General features: G+C 39.2%; 2 protein-coding genes across 2 annotated transcripts in view; both read right to left on the bottom strand.

The window, feature by feature from the left end:
* The window catches only part of scap (SREBF chaperone), a 29744-nt gene extending 27245 nt beyond the window's left edge, over positions 1–2499 (bottom strand). The window contains exon 1 of the mRNA XM_085366654.1: positions 1664–2499. Coding sequence (XP_085222780.1) covers positions 1664–1839 — 176 coding nt within the window. The 5' untranslated portion in view covers positions 1840–2499. The remainder of the gene's footprint in view (positions 1–1663) is intronic.
* Positions 2500–6120: 3621 nt separating this feature from the next.
* Positions 6121–8144, bottom strand: elp6 (elongator acetyltransferase complex subunit 6). The gene is made up of 7 exons (XM_085365864.1): positions 7951–8144; positions 7746–7824; positions 7575–7645; positions 7219–7343; positions 6874–7081; positions 6619–6780; positions 6121–6273 (listed from the first exon to the last, which is right to left on the bottom strand). Exons 1-7 carry the CDS (start codon positions 8002–8004, stop codon positions 6148–6150), a joined length of 825 nt encoding a protein of 274 aa, XP_085221990.1. The 5' UTR covers positions 8005–8144; the 3' UTR covers positions 6121–6147.
* Positions 8145–15571: the final 7427 nt, after the last annotated feature.

Consider the following 15571-nt stretch of genomic DNA (forward strand, 5'->3'; position numbering starts at 1 on the left):
ACTTCAGTGGTGTTGCACACCATTTTATATTATTTTTTTAAAGTCATTGTTAACCCTTTAAAGCCGGTCAGAGCAGCACGCTCCGTTTTGCGTAACTATTTTTAAATCCCTGTAGAACCTGAACCGTGTAAGCTAGCGCAATAATTTGTTTTGCATATGAAACCGGAGGAGTTGTACTTACATCTGATGCCATCAGCTTGTCCTCGGTCACGGTTTCGTTCCACATATAGCTTTGCAAAAATTGCATAAAAAGCGCTTGCATGAACAAAAACATAATATTCCAGAAACACGCTTTGCCGTTCCTATCAGCTGTTCGTAACACTTCCCACAGTGAAATGATGCACCTGCTGTTTTCTTTGCAAATTTGCATCATAGGATTGTTTGTTTTTCCTGCAGTATATAAAAATTGCTGTATCTCCAAAATAAAACTATGAAGACACTCAAAATAAATTTCCTGTTGTTGTAAACTATTTTTTGCAACTTTATTGTATTTAAAGTTTTGAGGGATAAACCTCTTAAACTTCTCCAAGTAGAAATATATGTAAACAAAACAAAAGCGATTTTCAATTTTTTTTGTAGTTTATTGCACTTTTTTGAATTTTATGTAATTACTATGCACTTAATGCATACATATTATTAAAATATGGGCTATAACAGTTGTATTGATGTATAGCAACTTGAAATGCTCCCACAAATGGCACTACAGCATGTAAAAAAATAAAAATAAAAATAATATAAGCTCTGGTGGACTTGGTTCTATAGTAGGTCTTAAAGGGTTAAATAAATATCGTCAAATAATCGTGATCTCAATTTCAGTGAAAATAATCGTGATTATCATTTTTGCCATAATCGAGCAGCCCTAGTATAAAGGAAACAGCTAAAGGAAACCAGCAAACTTGTTTAGCTATTTCCATCGATTGAAATTTAAAAGTTAGATAGTTGTGTAGACCACATTCTTTCATTCATATTATAGGAACTGAAGAATTGTTCTCTGGCATAGGTGCACATTTTATACACATTATATGAGTATCGACAGAGATATGTACAAGTACACAAAAAATATTTTTAACTGACACCATGCACTGATAATTTGTCGATCAACCAACAGGTTAACATACTCTTAACTCTGATTGGCATCATAATCTCTGGTTTCCATTCTATACAATAATAATCACAATCATGACAACGTCCGGAAATTGACCATCGTTCAAATAAAGAAATGTTAATGTTAGGATGATGTAAACTGCCAGACTAACTGCTGAGTTTGATGTGACTTATCTGAATTCAACATTTGATTTCTCCAGCCTGACCCCCTTAACATGACTCTGTGCTTGAACACGGATGTCAACTCAGGTGGAAAAACTGAACTCTTTGACGTAAACGTGGTTCACTTAACAACAAACGCAATCACCAAATTGGCCTCCAATCGCAGTTCTCGTTTCCCTGTTTACTCAGTCGGCACGTTCAGAGCTGCCTATCAGTGTAAACACTGCTCTATTAAAAATATTTAACTGGGTTTCCTGGCACACATACAGCAGCTGGATTTGTTCAGTATCTTAATCCACCCGCTCTCACCTCAGCTTCTAAAATCATGTCAATAAGCAGCATGAAACTGTTAACCAAACAGTGTTGTTAGACAAGTTAGACTGTTATAAGAGCATACCTGCCAATGGGAGACCAGTTTATCTCTCTGGCTTGCACCCGCTGAAGTCCCCTGAAAGCAGAAACGGTGGGTTTTTTTAGCTTTACGTGCGCTTTGTGGTTAACACAGTGCTCCCTCCTCGACTCAGACAGACTGTGTAATTGCTCCGCTTGTCCCCCCGAGAACAGCGGAAACATTCCCCGGGAGGAATTTGCCTCAGGAGTCTCTTGATCTGCTGTTATAAATACTCCATACAGTAAACACAGCAATGTCCTAGTAACCTTGCACAATAGGTGCAGCAAACGTTAAAGGCAGATTTTGAAGTAATGACTTTCTGCTCTCAACCTGGTCCTGGTTCCAGGGGCCATCTTGCCAGGGAAAATTTTCAATGAATGCCTCCATCTCTCAGTTGTTTGTCCAGCAGGGTAAGTGGGTGTAGCTGTAAGGCCCAATTTGGCAAAGGGTCAGCACCATCTCCGTCAGTGAACTAATCCCGGATTGAGCTGATCGGAAACTCAGCGAGCAGGGCTCAGGACCTGTAGCCATCCCCCATCATCTCCCTCCTCCTCTGGCCAAAGCCGGCCAGCGTACTATTATGCCAGTTACAGCAAGCCAAGACATTCACCATCTCAAAAGCATGGTGTATTTGAGAGAGGCTTGACAAGTAAAACGTAACAACTAGGGCAGATATATTAACACCAGTCACAGGTCAAGTGCTGGTAAGGAGTAGCCTTTCTCTTATCTTCAGCCATTTTTGGCAAGTGACCAGCAATTATTCAGAAATCCTATTCTGTATCACAAGATAGACGATGGTGTTCCCTAACAAACACTATGGCTGTAGTACATTAAAAACAATATATATTATATAACACAAATAATATTTCCTGACTAAGTCAGGGAAAAGTCTCAGCTGAATGAATAACCATGTGCATTTGTGAGTATGTGCTAAACAAATAATCTAACAAAGAACAGCTTGTATGCATCTTACATGAAAACTCAGCACATTTACTCACAAAACACAGCATTTCACATTGCAAGTGCAAATTCAGTTAAGGAGATCATTGTGGACCTCTTTAGTGTACCTTTCAGATTAAGACTAAGGTAAGACTTTGTCAAAAAGCACAAAGCTAAAAGACTGCTGCTATGAGAAAAATGGTGCACGGAGTTTATAGATGCAAATTATCAATAAAATTTAGAAGCGCAAAGCTTACCTCTTTTCAACACATGCCATGAATGTAAATTCCTTAAACAATATTTCCTCATAAACTGCTGCAAATCCAAGCACCATACCAATACCCACAAACATTCCAGCAAGCATTAAGCTGTGTCTGTTCTTTGTGGCATAATTGCATCAAAATTCAGTGACATAGTTGCATAATTCTGAGGCATGCGCCTCTGATAACTGAGGACCATTAGTCCTGCTATAATTGCAGAGAGCAGCTCAATATGGATGAGCCGACTTTTACAACCAGCGCTGATGAGAAAAGAGGGTAATGTCCTGTCAATGAGTAACCACATTTGAATAACAGATGGTGCGTAATAGGCGGTCTACTTCCTTACAAGCACCTCTCTCAAAATACAGTTTTTAAAAATGAAATATATCTTGGTTAATTGATGGACATATACTAAATTACTTGCTAAAGTCTTCTTTACGCTCTAAGGTATACTAAAGCAACCAGGGTTGTGACATAGCCATCACAAGACAATGAACAACTGCAAGAAGGATGATGCAACCCTGTTGCAATATCACCTGCTGGTAATCACAGTAATTATCAAACCAACAATCAGAAACCGGCAGGGATTAATGAATAAAATCAGAAAGTGCAGTTTAAATATGCACACGTCTTAATTTCATTTATAAAAACTAACATTAGAAAGTGCCTACCAACAAATGTCAAATTGAGCGAGAAGACACCACTCACCGAGCTGAAGCAATGATAAATTATGTTTACATGCAATTAAAAACCTCAAAGGGAACAGTTAAATCTCACCGTTTGCCCTGACAGGTTTATATTCCATATGAGAGCATCTAGCTTTATTATTAAAATGGCATGTGCAAAAAAGGCTAGCTGACAATATCAAATCAAATCAAATCACTTTTTATTGTCACATCACATGTGCAGGCACACTGGCACAGCACATGCGAGTGAAATTCTTGTGTGCGAGCCCCACAAGCAACAGAGATGTTGCAATATCCACCGCTACCTCATCATGGTTCATTAAATAACACTTAAAATGCCTTAAACATAAGAGCAGAAAACAAGTGCTGAACAAACAGCTATAATAATGATAGATCAATGTGTTTTATGTATTATGTAAAAACTTACGATGTCATGAAGCTCAGGCTAAACCTGCTAGCAAACAATTAGCTTTGCTAGCTGTAAATAAACCCGGGTCCCAATATGGACCCACGCTTTAAGCTTAAAAAAGAAACAAATTGTGACAGTTAACATACCTCAATTAACACAGCTGTCGCTTATAAAGTACCACAGATTGATTCCAACAACGGCGCATAATAGAGTAAAACTACAGGTAGCATGCTTGGTGTTAGCACGTCGTTAGAGTGCGCTCTGAGATGTTCCGGGTTCATGTGTAAGTACCACACTTAAGTTATGAGCTTATTCGAGCCCGAAGACGGCAGCTTTAACGCTACATTCATAGCAACATTGAGTAACCTACATAATAAATAATTCAACAGTTCCGGTACTTTACACTTACACGAAGCTAAGTTTCACAGCTAATGCTAGCAGTGCGCAGCTCAACTTGCCTGGACAAATTTCAGAGTCCCTCCTAATGATGCTGTTGTTGTAGTTGATGTTGTCCTCGTGGTTGAACTGGTAAGCAATCGCTCTATTCCTTCGGTTCCAGATTTTACTAAATGCTAACGCATATGCCTCCCATTAAACGCCAACATATAGACGCACCGTCTCAGCAGTTACTGGCTGTCATATCCCAATGAAACCTCTCCCCTTCGACCTCTCAACTTGCACGCTGTTACAGTGGGGACATCTAGTGGATATGATGGCGACTTTTTAGGCATCCTGTGCAAATTTAGGAACCAATTTCCTGTTTGAGTCTACGTGTCTGTGGCTTCTAGGCTAGATTATTGTAATTTATTATTATAGTGAAACTTGCTTTTATGTATGGGTCAGAGACGGTTGCACTGAAGAGACAGAAAGCAGGGCTGAAGGTGCCGGGAATAAGTACATAAGAGAGACAGATCGGGTTGTAGTCAGAGTTAGAGGGACAAGCTTGAGAAGGAGGTATAGTGGCTATATTGGACAAGGGATACTGACTATGGAGCTTCCAAGGATGAGGGAGCAAAACAGGAAGACCACAGAGAAGATTCATGGATGTAGTGAAGGAGGACAAGCAGAGGGTTGGTGTGGCAGGAGAGGACTCTAGGTATAGGGTGAGATCGAGGCAGATGATCTGCTGTGCTGAACACTAAAGGAAGTAGTCAGAAGAATTCTTATCAGGTGCCCTGATATCTTTGAAGACCTTTCAATTCATCCAAAATGCTGAAGGAATCAAGAGTACTAATATGAACAAAGGAGGCTCATAACTCTCTAATATTCTGTTCATTGACTCCCTGTTAAATCCTCGTCACTTATACAGCGCTTAATTAGGTCCATCATATTTTGAAGACCACGTAGTTCCATACTATCCCAACAGACCACTTTTCCTCACAACTACAAGTTTTAAAAATTAGGATGTGATGGAGAGCTTTCCATTTTGGGTTCAAGTGACACCCTCTCTACTTAGGTGACCACTGAGGATACTCCAGGCATTCAAGTACCACTATTAGATTGAATTAAGATTGTTTCTTCTTACTCTTTGGGCTCATTTGGGCTTTAATCATTGTTAACTATTCCCACCTGTACCTATCTCCAGGTGTCTGCCTTCAGAGGTGGATTACCTCCCTAGGTATGTTTCTGCCAGAGGATTTTTCCAGTAAAATTTGAGTTTTCTGTTTTTAAGTGCTTACTCATGAGGTAGGCTTGGTTTCTCTCCAAACATGTTTTACTTGTGTGTTTTTCTTACAATGTAATGTACCCTGAGACAACTGTTGTTGTAAAATGTGTGCATTTAAATAAGAAAAAATGAATTCGATTTTATTATATTAACATTCATTGGCAACACGGCTCCACAAAACTGTTCTTTGAATAATACTTTTATTCATTAACAAGATTCTTTCAAACCACCAGCAATCCTGCATTCTGAGTATTTTGTTGAGTCGTCCACTGAAATCGACCAAATAATGACAACATCACGAGTCAGCATGATAATAACTCTATCCTCTGGAGATTCAGAGGTCTGGAATTGGATCACAATGTCCTTCCATCACAAGGTTTGGGATCCAGACACTGTTTGCTGACAGCAGTGACCAGCCATGGCCAATTCACCAACCACTTTGGCAGCATTTGCTATTTGCGCAACATGAAAACATAACAGTGGTTGTTCTGTTGTCACGTAAAAGAGACTAAATGTGTCTAAGGGTATAACTAGAGAACGGCGCTGGATGTCCCAGGAGCAAAGAAGGAGGCTCCTTTATCGTGGACCTTGTACTGAAAAAGCTTCTTCTGTGTGTGCTGCCCATCGCCTCGTCTCCTCCTCCAACAAACCTCCACCTGGAAAAACAACAGTGCACCTTGTGCTAAATTTGATACTGTTTAAGGACAAGAAATAGACACTAGATGGATTTTGTCAAGTACAGCTGAAATGAGATTAATAAAGTAATCAATCAACAGAAAATTAGTCAGTAATAATGTTCTTAATTACAAAAATGTTAATCACAGTTACCAAAAACAATCATTTTACCCTCTTTCTGTTCAAATATTTGTAACTCTATAACATAGAAAGCTCAAATCGATTTTGACTTGTTAACTGAATCTAAACACCTGGATAATGAGCAGATCTGTGTCTCTGATGTGTTCAGTCTGAATTAGAAAATTTGCATCCACATACACACATACCTGACCGTGTATGTCCCTGCAGTAGCCAGTTGGGAGACCCTGTACATGAAGAGTGAGGCTGCACTGGTGGGTCAGGCCCTTGAGGAGCCACTCTGATCCCTCATCACTTCCATCATCCTCCGCTTCTTCTCCATGACAGCGTACCAGCATCACTATGTTCCCCTGCAGTGCAGACATGTTTATAAGAGTATTTGTAGAATCCACTGAGTTTAATTTGAGGAGAGGACTTTTAATGAAAGGGCATTTTGGTCTAACCTGTAGCTGAGAGCAGACTGTGGCTCTGCAGTAGTGGCTGAAGTCCAGCGCGGCTCCAGCGCTGACCCCCAGACTCAAAAGCACACTGACGTCATCCACCAGCAAAACGGGAGGACCCCACTCTTCCACCCCTTCCTCCCCACCACCATCACTGCTCACACTGGACCGCACAAACTCATACAGCCTCTGCAGGCCAACGGTAGGATCTCTGGGGACAAAGGAGGTGATGCTGTCTGACTAGTCCTAAAGTCAGTTGAGGTTTTTTTTTTTTTGTTAACATGTTTTTTTTTTTTAAATACGTGACAATTATGCAATGAAAGTTATGAGTAAGAACAGTGGTTATACCTGAGGAAGTCCATGGCTTGACTTCCTGTTGTGGTTTCTTGAGGAATCAAAATAGATAGCGACTCCTTAAGGCCCTCTAGGAAAATCAGCTGACCCTTTTCCCTTGCCTGTGTTAAACTTACACCCTGAGAACACACATTTCACGCAAAAAAAGAGGTTTTTAAAAAAATATTTGACTCCTGTTGTGTCACTAATAAAGCGTTTTAATTCTGCTGCTGATCCTTGTTTAAATAGATTTAGATCTTGAATAAGATATCATGTCTTTAATGACAGTGGCTCACTGGGGAAGGATGGAAATTGCCCTTCATGCCAGTGGTTTTGATGTTTTCTTGCAGAAAATGTTAGTTAACACTCACCAGTCTTTGACTGATTGCACTGTAGTGACTGAAGGACTGCACCAGACCCAGAAAACACACTTTGCATCGCGCTAAAACCAAAAAAACAAACAAACAAAAAAACAGATTAAACACATTAGCTGTTAAACAGACAGCTAGAAAATGACAATACTGTGGCAAGTTACACCTCACCTCGCAGGTAGAAAGACAGGAAGTGGTGAATGAGGAAAGAGGCATCACTCTGTCTGTCAGACACTAAAATAAATTCCCCCTGTAGGATGGGCATTGTGGCACTTAATGACGCTGGATAACTTGCAGTGCACTTAAGCTCGTTACAAATACACGACTACAAGTAAAGTAGTGTTCAAAGTGAGACTGAAAATACTGCATTCCTTACCTGAGTGAAGCTGTCTGGAGTGGCGTTCAGGATGCTGTTGAGCTCTGTAAACATAGCTAACCTTGGAAGCTAAGCTAACTGTAAATAATACAAGCTAAACGGTTTCAAAGTGACACACACCAGGAGATTTTAACAGAAATTAACCGACATGTCTGTTTTGTACGTATATGGGATAAAATTAAAGGCTTACGATTCTATTTTTAACAAATCAAAGATTAGAAAGCTTTTCTCCACAGTCTCTGCTTTCTGCTTGTTGTTAACGCCTGGAAATATAAACCAAAGAAGAGGTCTCACTCCGACCCTTTATCCGTGACAATCTTTTCGATCATTTTCACAATTTTTTTTATTTTGGCACATTACACTCAAGCTATAATAAAGACAAATATTAAGGCAAATCTTAATATTTGGCTTACGATCATACTAAAAATAAATTCCACTACGGGCTAGCAAACAGGAAAGCGTGGTAGCGAGTGCGCATCGTCTTCATAGACAATCTTCGTAAGCACATGGAAACTTCTTCGGCGTTGCCGTGTTAATGTCGTGTGCAAGCAGCCCCACATGCTGGTGGTACTGTGGTAATAGACGTGGTGGTAGACGCATCCCGAGTATTTCACAAAAACAGGTATATACAGGAATATATGTTAAAGTATTATTATTATTATTATTATTATTATTATTATTATTCCATGGTAATAGTGACCAATTTCACCTCAGAGATGCACCTGCACACTCCAGTCTTCATCTCCAGAGACACATTTTTCCCTCTGACATTTTTTTTTTTACATCTAGCATTTAAATAAGTTCCAACAGTGATATGAAATCTATATCTAGCAGCCCACAAAAGTGAAATGAAAAACTGCAATTAAATATTTCTATTTGCTATGCATTTTTAAAACTGTCATTTTGCATCTCTTTTGCCGCTTGAATGTCAATCAGTATTGGCTTATTATTAATCAATTAAAGATCTGAAGATTGAATCTCTGCACATTCATCACTCAGCACATCCTTCTTCATCATTTTTATTTTATGTCTTGCTCTGTTTAAACTTAATGACAGATTCTATTCATGGTGAAGCACTTCTGAGGGAATACTCATTAACCTTTGGGTTGTTCTGCCTCAACAATTCTCATCACACTGGAGGTTTCCAAAATTTTGACATCAGTCTGCTGATAAGTTTGTGAAACATACAGTTTTGTTGCTATATTTGATGTTGTTGCCGTCCAAATTTAAGGAACGGTTTGTGTTGAAATGCAGAAAGCCTGATTACATAATGTGTGTGTGTATATCAAGTCATCCATCTTACATTCACGATTCAAGCAACCAGCTCGGTCTAGTTAAACTGGGAAACAGAACTAAAGCCACCGGACATTTTTCCAATCAGCAGATGGCACTGTGTAACTCTCACACAACTCAACACCAAAGAGATCACTACAGTAAATGCAATGAAACTGCACGTGATGACATTATCGCAGTGCCTGTAAAATTACCGGCAAAAGCAGACAGCTCATTAGCTGCCTGATTCTGATTTGCTGAATTTATTCAATTACTTCTTTTCTTTTTATTTCCACTAATTTCAATCCTGACTGCCTGAAGGTATTTTAGATCAAACTTACATATCCAGTAGAAATACAGGCGCATGTTGTGTCCAGAGGATGAATATCTAAAGTTTCTTTGGTTTTCACTAACTTGAAATAAAGAAAAGGCAAAAACAGTAAAGAAAAATTGCTTCAGTCCACATGAACACTGAGCTTTAAAGTCAAAGATCTCCACTGGAGGGATGAACACAATTTTTTCATGATGTATTCCCTGATTTGGTGTTTTGATAGTGGTGGTGAACAACACTGTCTGACATGGAATTTCCAAACATCCCATAGATGTTCAGCTTAGTTGACATCTGGTGACTGTAAAGTCGACACCATGAGCCACATAATTTTCACCATTCAGTGACCCCTTGTGCCCTGAGGATGGTGGCAGACTGCTTCCTTCAGGATAGAAGCATTGATTTAATGATAGGATGAAGGTGATCACTGAGAACAAATTTTGTATTGGTTTGCAGCGATGTGAGCCTTGGCAACAAAACACTGCAGAAAAATAAACCTCCCGGATAACTTCATCGAAGTGATTCAAGGGTTCAGTTTTTCTTTTCATTTGTCTCTATTTCAGCTGCAGATGCCCTGAGTTATTCACCAGCTAGGGGTTAAATGGGTTTGCCTGTCTGCTACTTTTGAAATTGGTTCAGCTGAGTTTTTCTCTTTGGGAACAGCTGCCTGCTGCGGCCAAACATGATGTAATGAGAGCAGCGAGACGACCGAAACAGTAAAGCTGCGGGCAGAGAAACAAAACATCGAGCTTAAGATGCTAAGAAGGCTTCAAAAACTTACATGGATAATAAGTGATGGCTTCCTAACGGCGTGCCTTTAACAATACATGTGGATATTATTTATTTTTAAGTCAAGTATTCATTCGTGTAGTTTTGAAATAAGTGATAAAGATTGTGTACTTTAACACTTAACAGTTTAGCAGTTTAAACAAAGCTCTTTTGTTTTATATTCATTTCCACCAGTTCTCTGGACACACCAGCTCGAAAATCTTAACCACTTAAATAATCAGCAAGATATAAAAAAAATATATTTAGTCCAGTAATTAGTCATCAAGTGAGAAGAGTAATACAAAGAAATCCAGTAAGTTTTTATTGACTTGTTTGGTGAAATGACCATTTGGTCTGGCGTAACTGTTTGAGGACTGACACAAATACAAATAAATAAATAAATAAATACAAGTTTCTGCCTCTGTGAAGGTTGTCGGCAGCCTTTGTGGATTGAGACCATCAGAAGGTCACTGGTCTGATTCCCATCGTCCCTGAAGTGTTCCCAAGAAAAACAGTAAATAGCACAATGCAGTGTAGCTGTAAACTTTAAAGTATAAAGAGACTTTAAAAAAAAGTTTTATTAATGTTTTTTTGTGCTTCTGTAATTACTTTAATATAAATATTTAAATATATAAATATTTAAAACAATGTAAACATATCTGAAATAAATTCCCAAATATTATTACTATATTTTATTCACTGCTTGATGTTTGCATTCATGTCACTGCATATAATCTAATACATATCCAAATGCTCTTTCCCCCTTCCAGAAGACATCGTGCATTTAGCTTTTCTCAGCTGAGGACAGTTTATAATTCTTGGAACTCCAGAGTTTGTCGCCCTCCCCTGCGTTATAATAATCCAATCTGATCCAACCTTGGAAGCAGATCAGCAAACACTATTTTGTGAATTTCAATTTCCCTGAATGAAAGATTTTCATTAACTCCAAAAACAAGTAAAATGCACATTCACAGAACCTTTTTCAAGATGACAGTGAAATGTACAAGGAACAGGTCATCAGGGGTTGTACGGGTTAAGTATCCATGTCCTGTACCCTTGTTGCTCATTGGTGATGGAGGCTGGCAGAGAGGGAGTACTGATGGGGTTACAGATAGAACAAGGAGAAGAAGCTGGGTACAGGGCATCCGCCCACTTTAAAACTCGACCTTTAGCTTTGCTGGGGCCATTAACAGTCCTGGGACTTGGCCCGTTGGTGATGTGTGGTTTGGTGTTGGGCATCCTGTAGAGGTAAACGTCATAGTGTGCAACAGGTCCTTTGGAAGGTTTCAGCTTGACGTTCTTGTTGAGGTGGAGCTCCAAATTGATGGTCACCTTACAGTGCAGAAATAGACTGGTTATTAATACGCAAATGTAGGAGTAAAGTAAGAGAGGTAATGCACAAAAATATTAACAACTAATTATTCTCCTGTTGAACATGTTTGCAAATTGTGTTTGTTCTCTTTAAAGCAGACTGGATACATCTGATTTATAGTATTTTATTAGAGATGCATAGTAAATAGTTTGGTCAATTACATGATAATTTGACATGAAATCAAAAGTATGCAATTAAATTGTTTAGTCTCGAGTATTTGTTTGAGTTTAAATATTTAAATATTTGTTTAGAGTACACAGTTAGAAGACAGGATCTCATGGTAAGTTAATAACTGAGGACCTGAAATAATTTTAGTTTCAATGATGCACAGCAGAAAATTAAGAAAATACATTTGCAGTTGGATACAACTTCAACGGTTCAGTTCTCGGATGGGGAACATTATTTGAATGTCATAGGCTCCACTTTTCCGCCCATGTTTCCAGTTTCTCTAAATCTATAAAGTCATGAAATAAAATACAAATTGCAATACAAAAAGTAACTAGGATTCATGCCTTTCGGACAATGTTTGCTTTGTTCCATCAATTTGTCTGCCTATGTAGTTTACAGGTGTAATGGGACAATGCCATCAAAAATCCTGCAGCAGTTTTGAGTGAGTAAATAATGCTAACCTGCAGGTAGTGACATCAGCTGCTGACACTTAAAGGGAATTAGACCAGCCACAATGGAAACCTCACAAAACCTTGCTTGTTTGTTTGGCTGTAAAGCTAATCTAAGAGTGACAAAAATACATCATCTGGGAAATATGAATGTCCACAACAAATTCTGTGCCAACCCAACAGATGACATTTCACCAGGTAAGTGTGAACTTACTTTGAGGCAGTGATTGATGAGATCAACAAACAAATTCTGATAATAGAACATAAGTTGAATAAATACACAGTGCAGTTTTATATTAAGATTTAAACACACACTCTCTCTCTCTGTCTCTGTCTCTCTCTCTCTCACACACACACACACACACACACACACACACACACACACACACACACACACTCCAAGACCTGATTACTGTCAGACCTGTTGAATCAAGAAATAATTAAGCAGAACCTGTCTGCGGGCTAAAAGACCTCAGAAAAAAACACGTAATGTCACAATCTAAAGAAACTTGCGAACAGATGAGAAAGAAACTTGTTGACAACTATCAGTCTGGAACGAGTTACAAGCCATTTGGCTTTGAAAGTCAAAAGAACCAGGGAATGCCCATTATCCACAATTGGAGAAAACTTGGAACAGCGGTGAATGTTGGCAGGAGTGGCCAAATCTACTCCAAAACTACTCCAATAATTTATGGTAAGTGATTGGCGATCACTTATAGGTTAAACAAGAGAACAACTTTCAGTGGGATCACGCTGGCCACAATGATGAGTGCTCGGACAACACTCTACTTTGAATCTCTTCACAGAAAGTGGAGATTGCGGCTATTTACAAATTACAGATGAAAGGGCCTAAAATAGAGACACAAGTGGTGGCTTGCTTTCCAAAGCCAAACTCAAAATCACCTTTTTGGTCACTTATGCTGAAGCAGACGTCTCAAGGAGTAGATTTTGGCAACACACACACACACACACACACACACACACACACACACACACACACACACACACACACACACACACAAGGAAAAGACAGATCCCGAAACAAAACACACAAAGCCCGACCACAACAACACATGAATAGGCCAAGGCTTTATTTAGTCAGGGGGCCTCGTCTTCATCATCATCAGACTACACAGTCTCTGTTTAAGGAAACATTTGGGTCACATCACTCTTAGCTTTGTAAAAGTCACTGTTGCACGGCACTACGGGGCTGTCAACTGTTTCACTCACTCACTCACTCACTTGGAGGAACGGAGGACAGGGGGTGGGTTTCTCTGGTTGGGACTGGTAATGTATCACCACATTTCCATCATAAAAGGCCAGAGGGTCCTGTTCTGATCAACAGCATTCCTCAGAGCCTCATTAGTAAACTAGACGGTGCCAGAATGATTCATTTAGAAATCGGGGGTTGGTGGGTAAGACATGCTCTCTTACTCCCCCTCTTGCTTTCTGTCTTGTTTCTTTTGATTTCTGTCCTGCTTTTAATGCAGCTTTGTAAGGCACGCAGTACACTTGTGTATGCACGCATGTAGATTTCAATTGAGAGCACTGGGGCAGTTATCTGGTTGCTTCTACATGTGTGTCACTATATCTGTGTTTCGGTGTGAAAATGTGTGCACGTCGTGTTAATTTTAGCATTTCTGTGTACAGATACGTGCATGATTGTGTGTGTTTGAGTGTGCATGCCTCCTTCATGCACCCTACTATTTGTGTGCCTGCATCAGCCAATCACAACGGCCACTTCATGATCCTAGCACCATCATTCCACCGTGCTGTCAGCCAATCGCAGCCTGCTGATGAATCCCAAGTCCCAGCAGGTTTGACTCTGAACAGAAGAGAAAAAAAATCTTCACATGCCTTCAACATGTTCACTGTTTTTTCTAGTTCCTTTGCTGCTGCCCCCATTTTACTGCTTGTACCCTTCATACATACTTTACACCTCTGATAGAGGATTTTCCCCATAATATGAAGTTAAAAAGAGCATTTGTTTTCCATTCTAGATAAAATGAAAGTGACTCGCTGCATTAATTCAAATGCTGTGTATTTTTGATGTTCTTGTCACTTTAAAAATGCACTCTTCTTATTAGCGGAACTTCTTTGTAGCATTTCAGAGAGAATGAAAGTGTTTTTCAATTTTAAAAAAAAGAAGAAAAAAAACATGCTGATAATGTTATAGATTATGCGATGGGACTTGAGACCCTTCCTGATTTAAAAAAAATGGGTCATAAGATTTTAAATAATCCATCCATCCTCTTATCTAATTCACTGTGGGGAAGCTGAGCCTATCCCAGCTATCAAACAGTGCTCCGTGGATAGGTCAACAGTGTGTTGCAGGCCTAACATAGAAAGATAAGTAACCATTCACTCTCATGGACATTTTAAGATCACCAATTAAGCTAACTAAATGCTTGTCTTTGGACAGTGAAGCTGGAGAGCAAAAGGTAAAATGTGAAAACTTAATGCAGAAAAATCAAAGGCAGCCAGTGTATTTGAACCCAGGAACAGTGCTAACCAGTGCGCCAATGTTTCCAGGTGAAAAACAGGGACTAAACACAGAAACCTTTACCAAACCCAGAAATGGAAAAGATTGGCTGACTGCTCTTCCTTAATTCTGTGTCAGTTAGTTAGTTGGTGGGGTAATTTTAAATAATGTGTAGGGCTATTTTGTTGTCTAATCGTGGATAGTTTACCCTTCTGTGGTAATTTGTGCTCAACAAATGAAATGAGGAGTCACAAACAAATTTGAGTTTAAAAAAAGAGAAGAAAACCTAGTGCAATTAAGCATGCATTTTTTCTAATGGCCACCAGGAGGCGAATCTGGTTTTGTAGAAATTAGCTGGAGAAAGATCCAAATGCCCACTATGGTCTCAGTAAACACTTTCCTGATGAGTTTATTGTCTCAATCCTTAGTTTCGAGTTTTAATGTTAATTTTGTGGATTATACACGAGTAACATAGACAAGTATCTATGATACTTGTGATACATGGTACGATTTTGGGGGTTATTATTGAAACATCGCAAAGTCTTTGGAGTTTCCTCAGTTCCTCACTCAGATCCAGCAATAGGATACTCCCTAGACAGGTTTCTAGTCCATCACAGGACAGAAAGACAGACAACCACATTCTCGGATTTGCACCTACACACAAGTTCAGAGTTGACATTCAGTTCAGTTCAATTCAATTCAATTTTATTTATACAGCGCAAAATCACAACAACAGTTGCCTCAAGGTGCTTTTAAATTTTAAGGTAGACCCTACAATAATA

The sequence above is a fragment of the Diplotaxodon limnothrissa genome, linkage group LG11 (assembly GCF_057381915.1).
Source record: "Diplotaxodon limnothrissa isolate DT_005_m linkage group LG11, D_limnothrissa_male_GT1.1, whole genome shotgun sequence".
Lineage (NCBI taxonomy): Eukaryota > Metazoa > Chordata > Actinopteri > Cichliformes > Cichlidae > Diplotaxodon > Diplotaxodon limnothrissa.

Coding starts and splice junctions, on each gene's coding strand:
- elp6 (XM_085365864.1), bottom strand. CDS start 8,004: ATGTTTACAGAGCTCAACAGCATCCTGAACGCCACTCCAGACAGCTTC. Junction 7,825..7,950: donor CTCCAGACAGCTTCACTCAG/GTAAGGAATGCA, acceptor CCCATCCTACAG/GGGGAATTTATTTTAGTGTC. Junction 6,274..6,618: donor GCAGGGACATACACGGTCAG/GTATGTGTGTAT, acceptor TTGTTTTTCCAG/GTGGAGGTTTGTTGGAGGAG.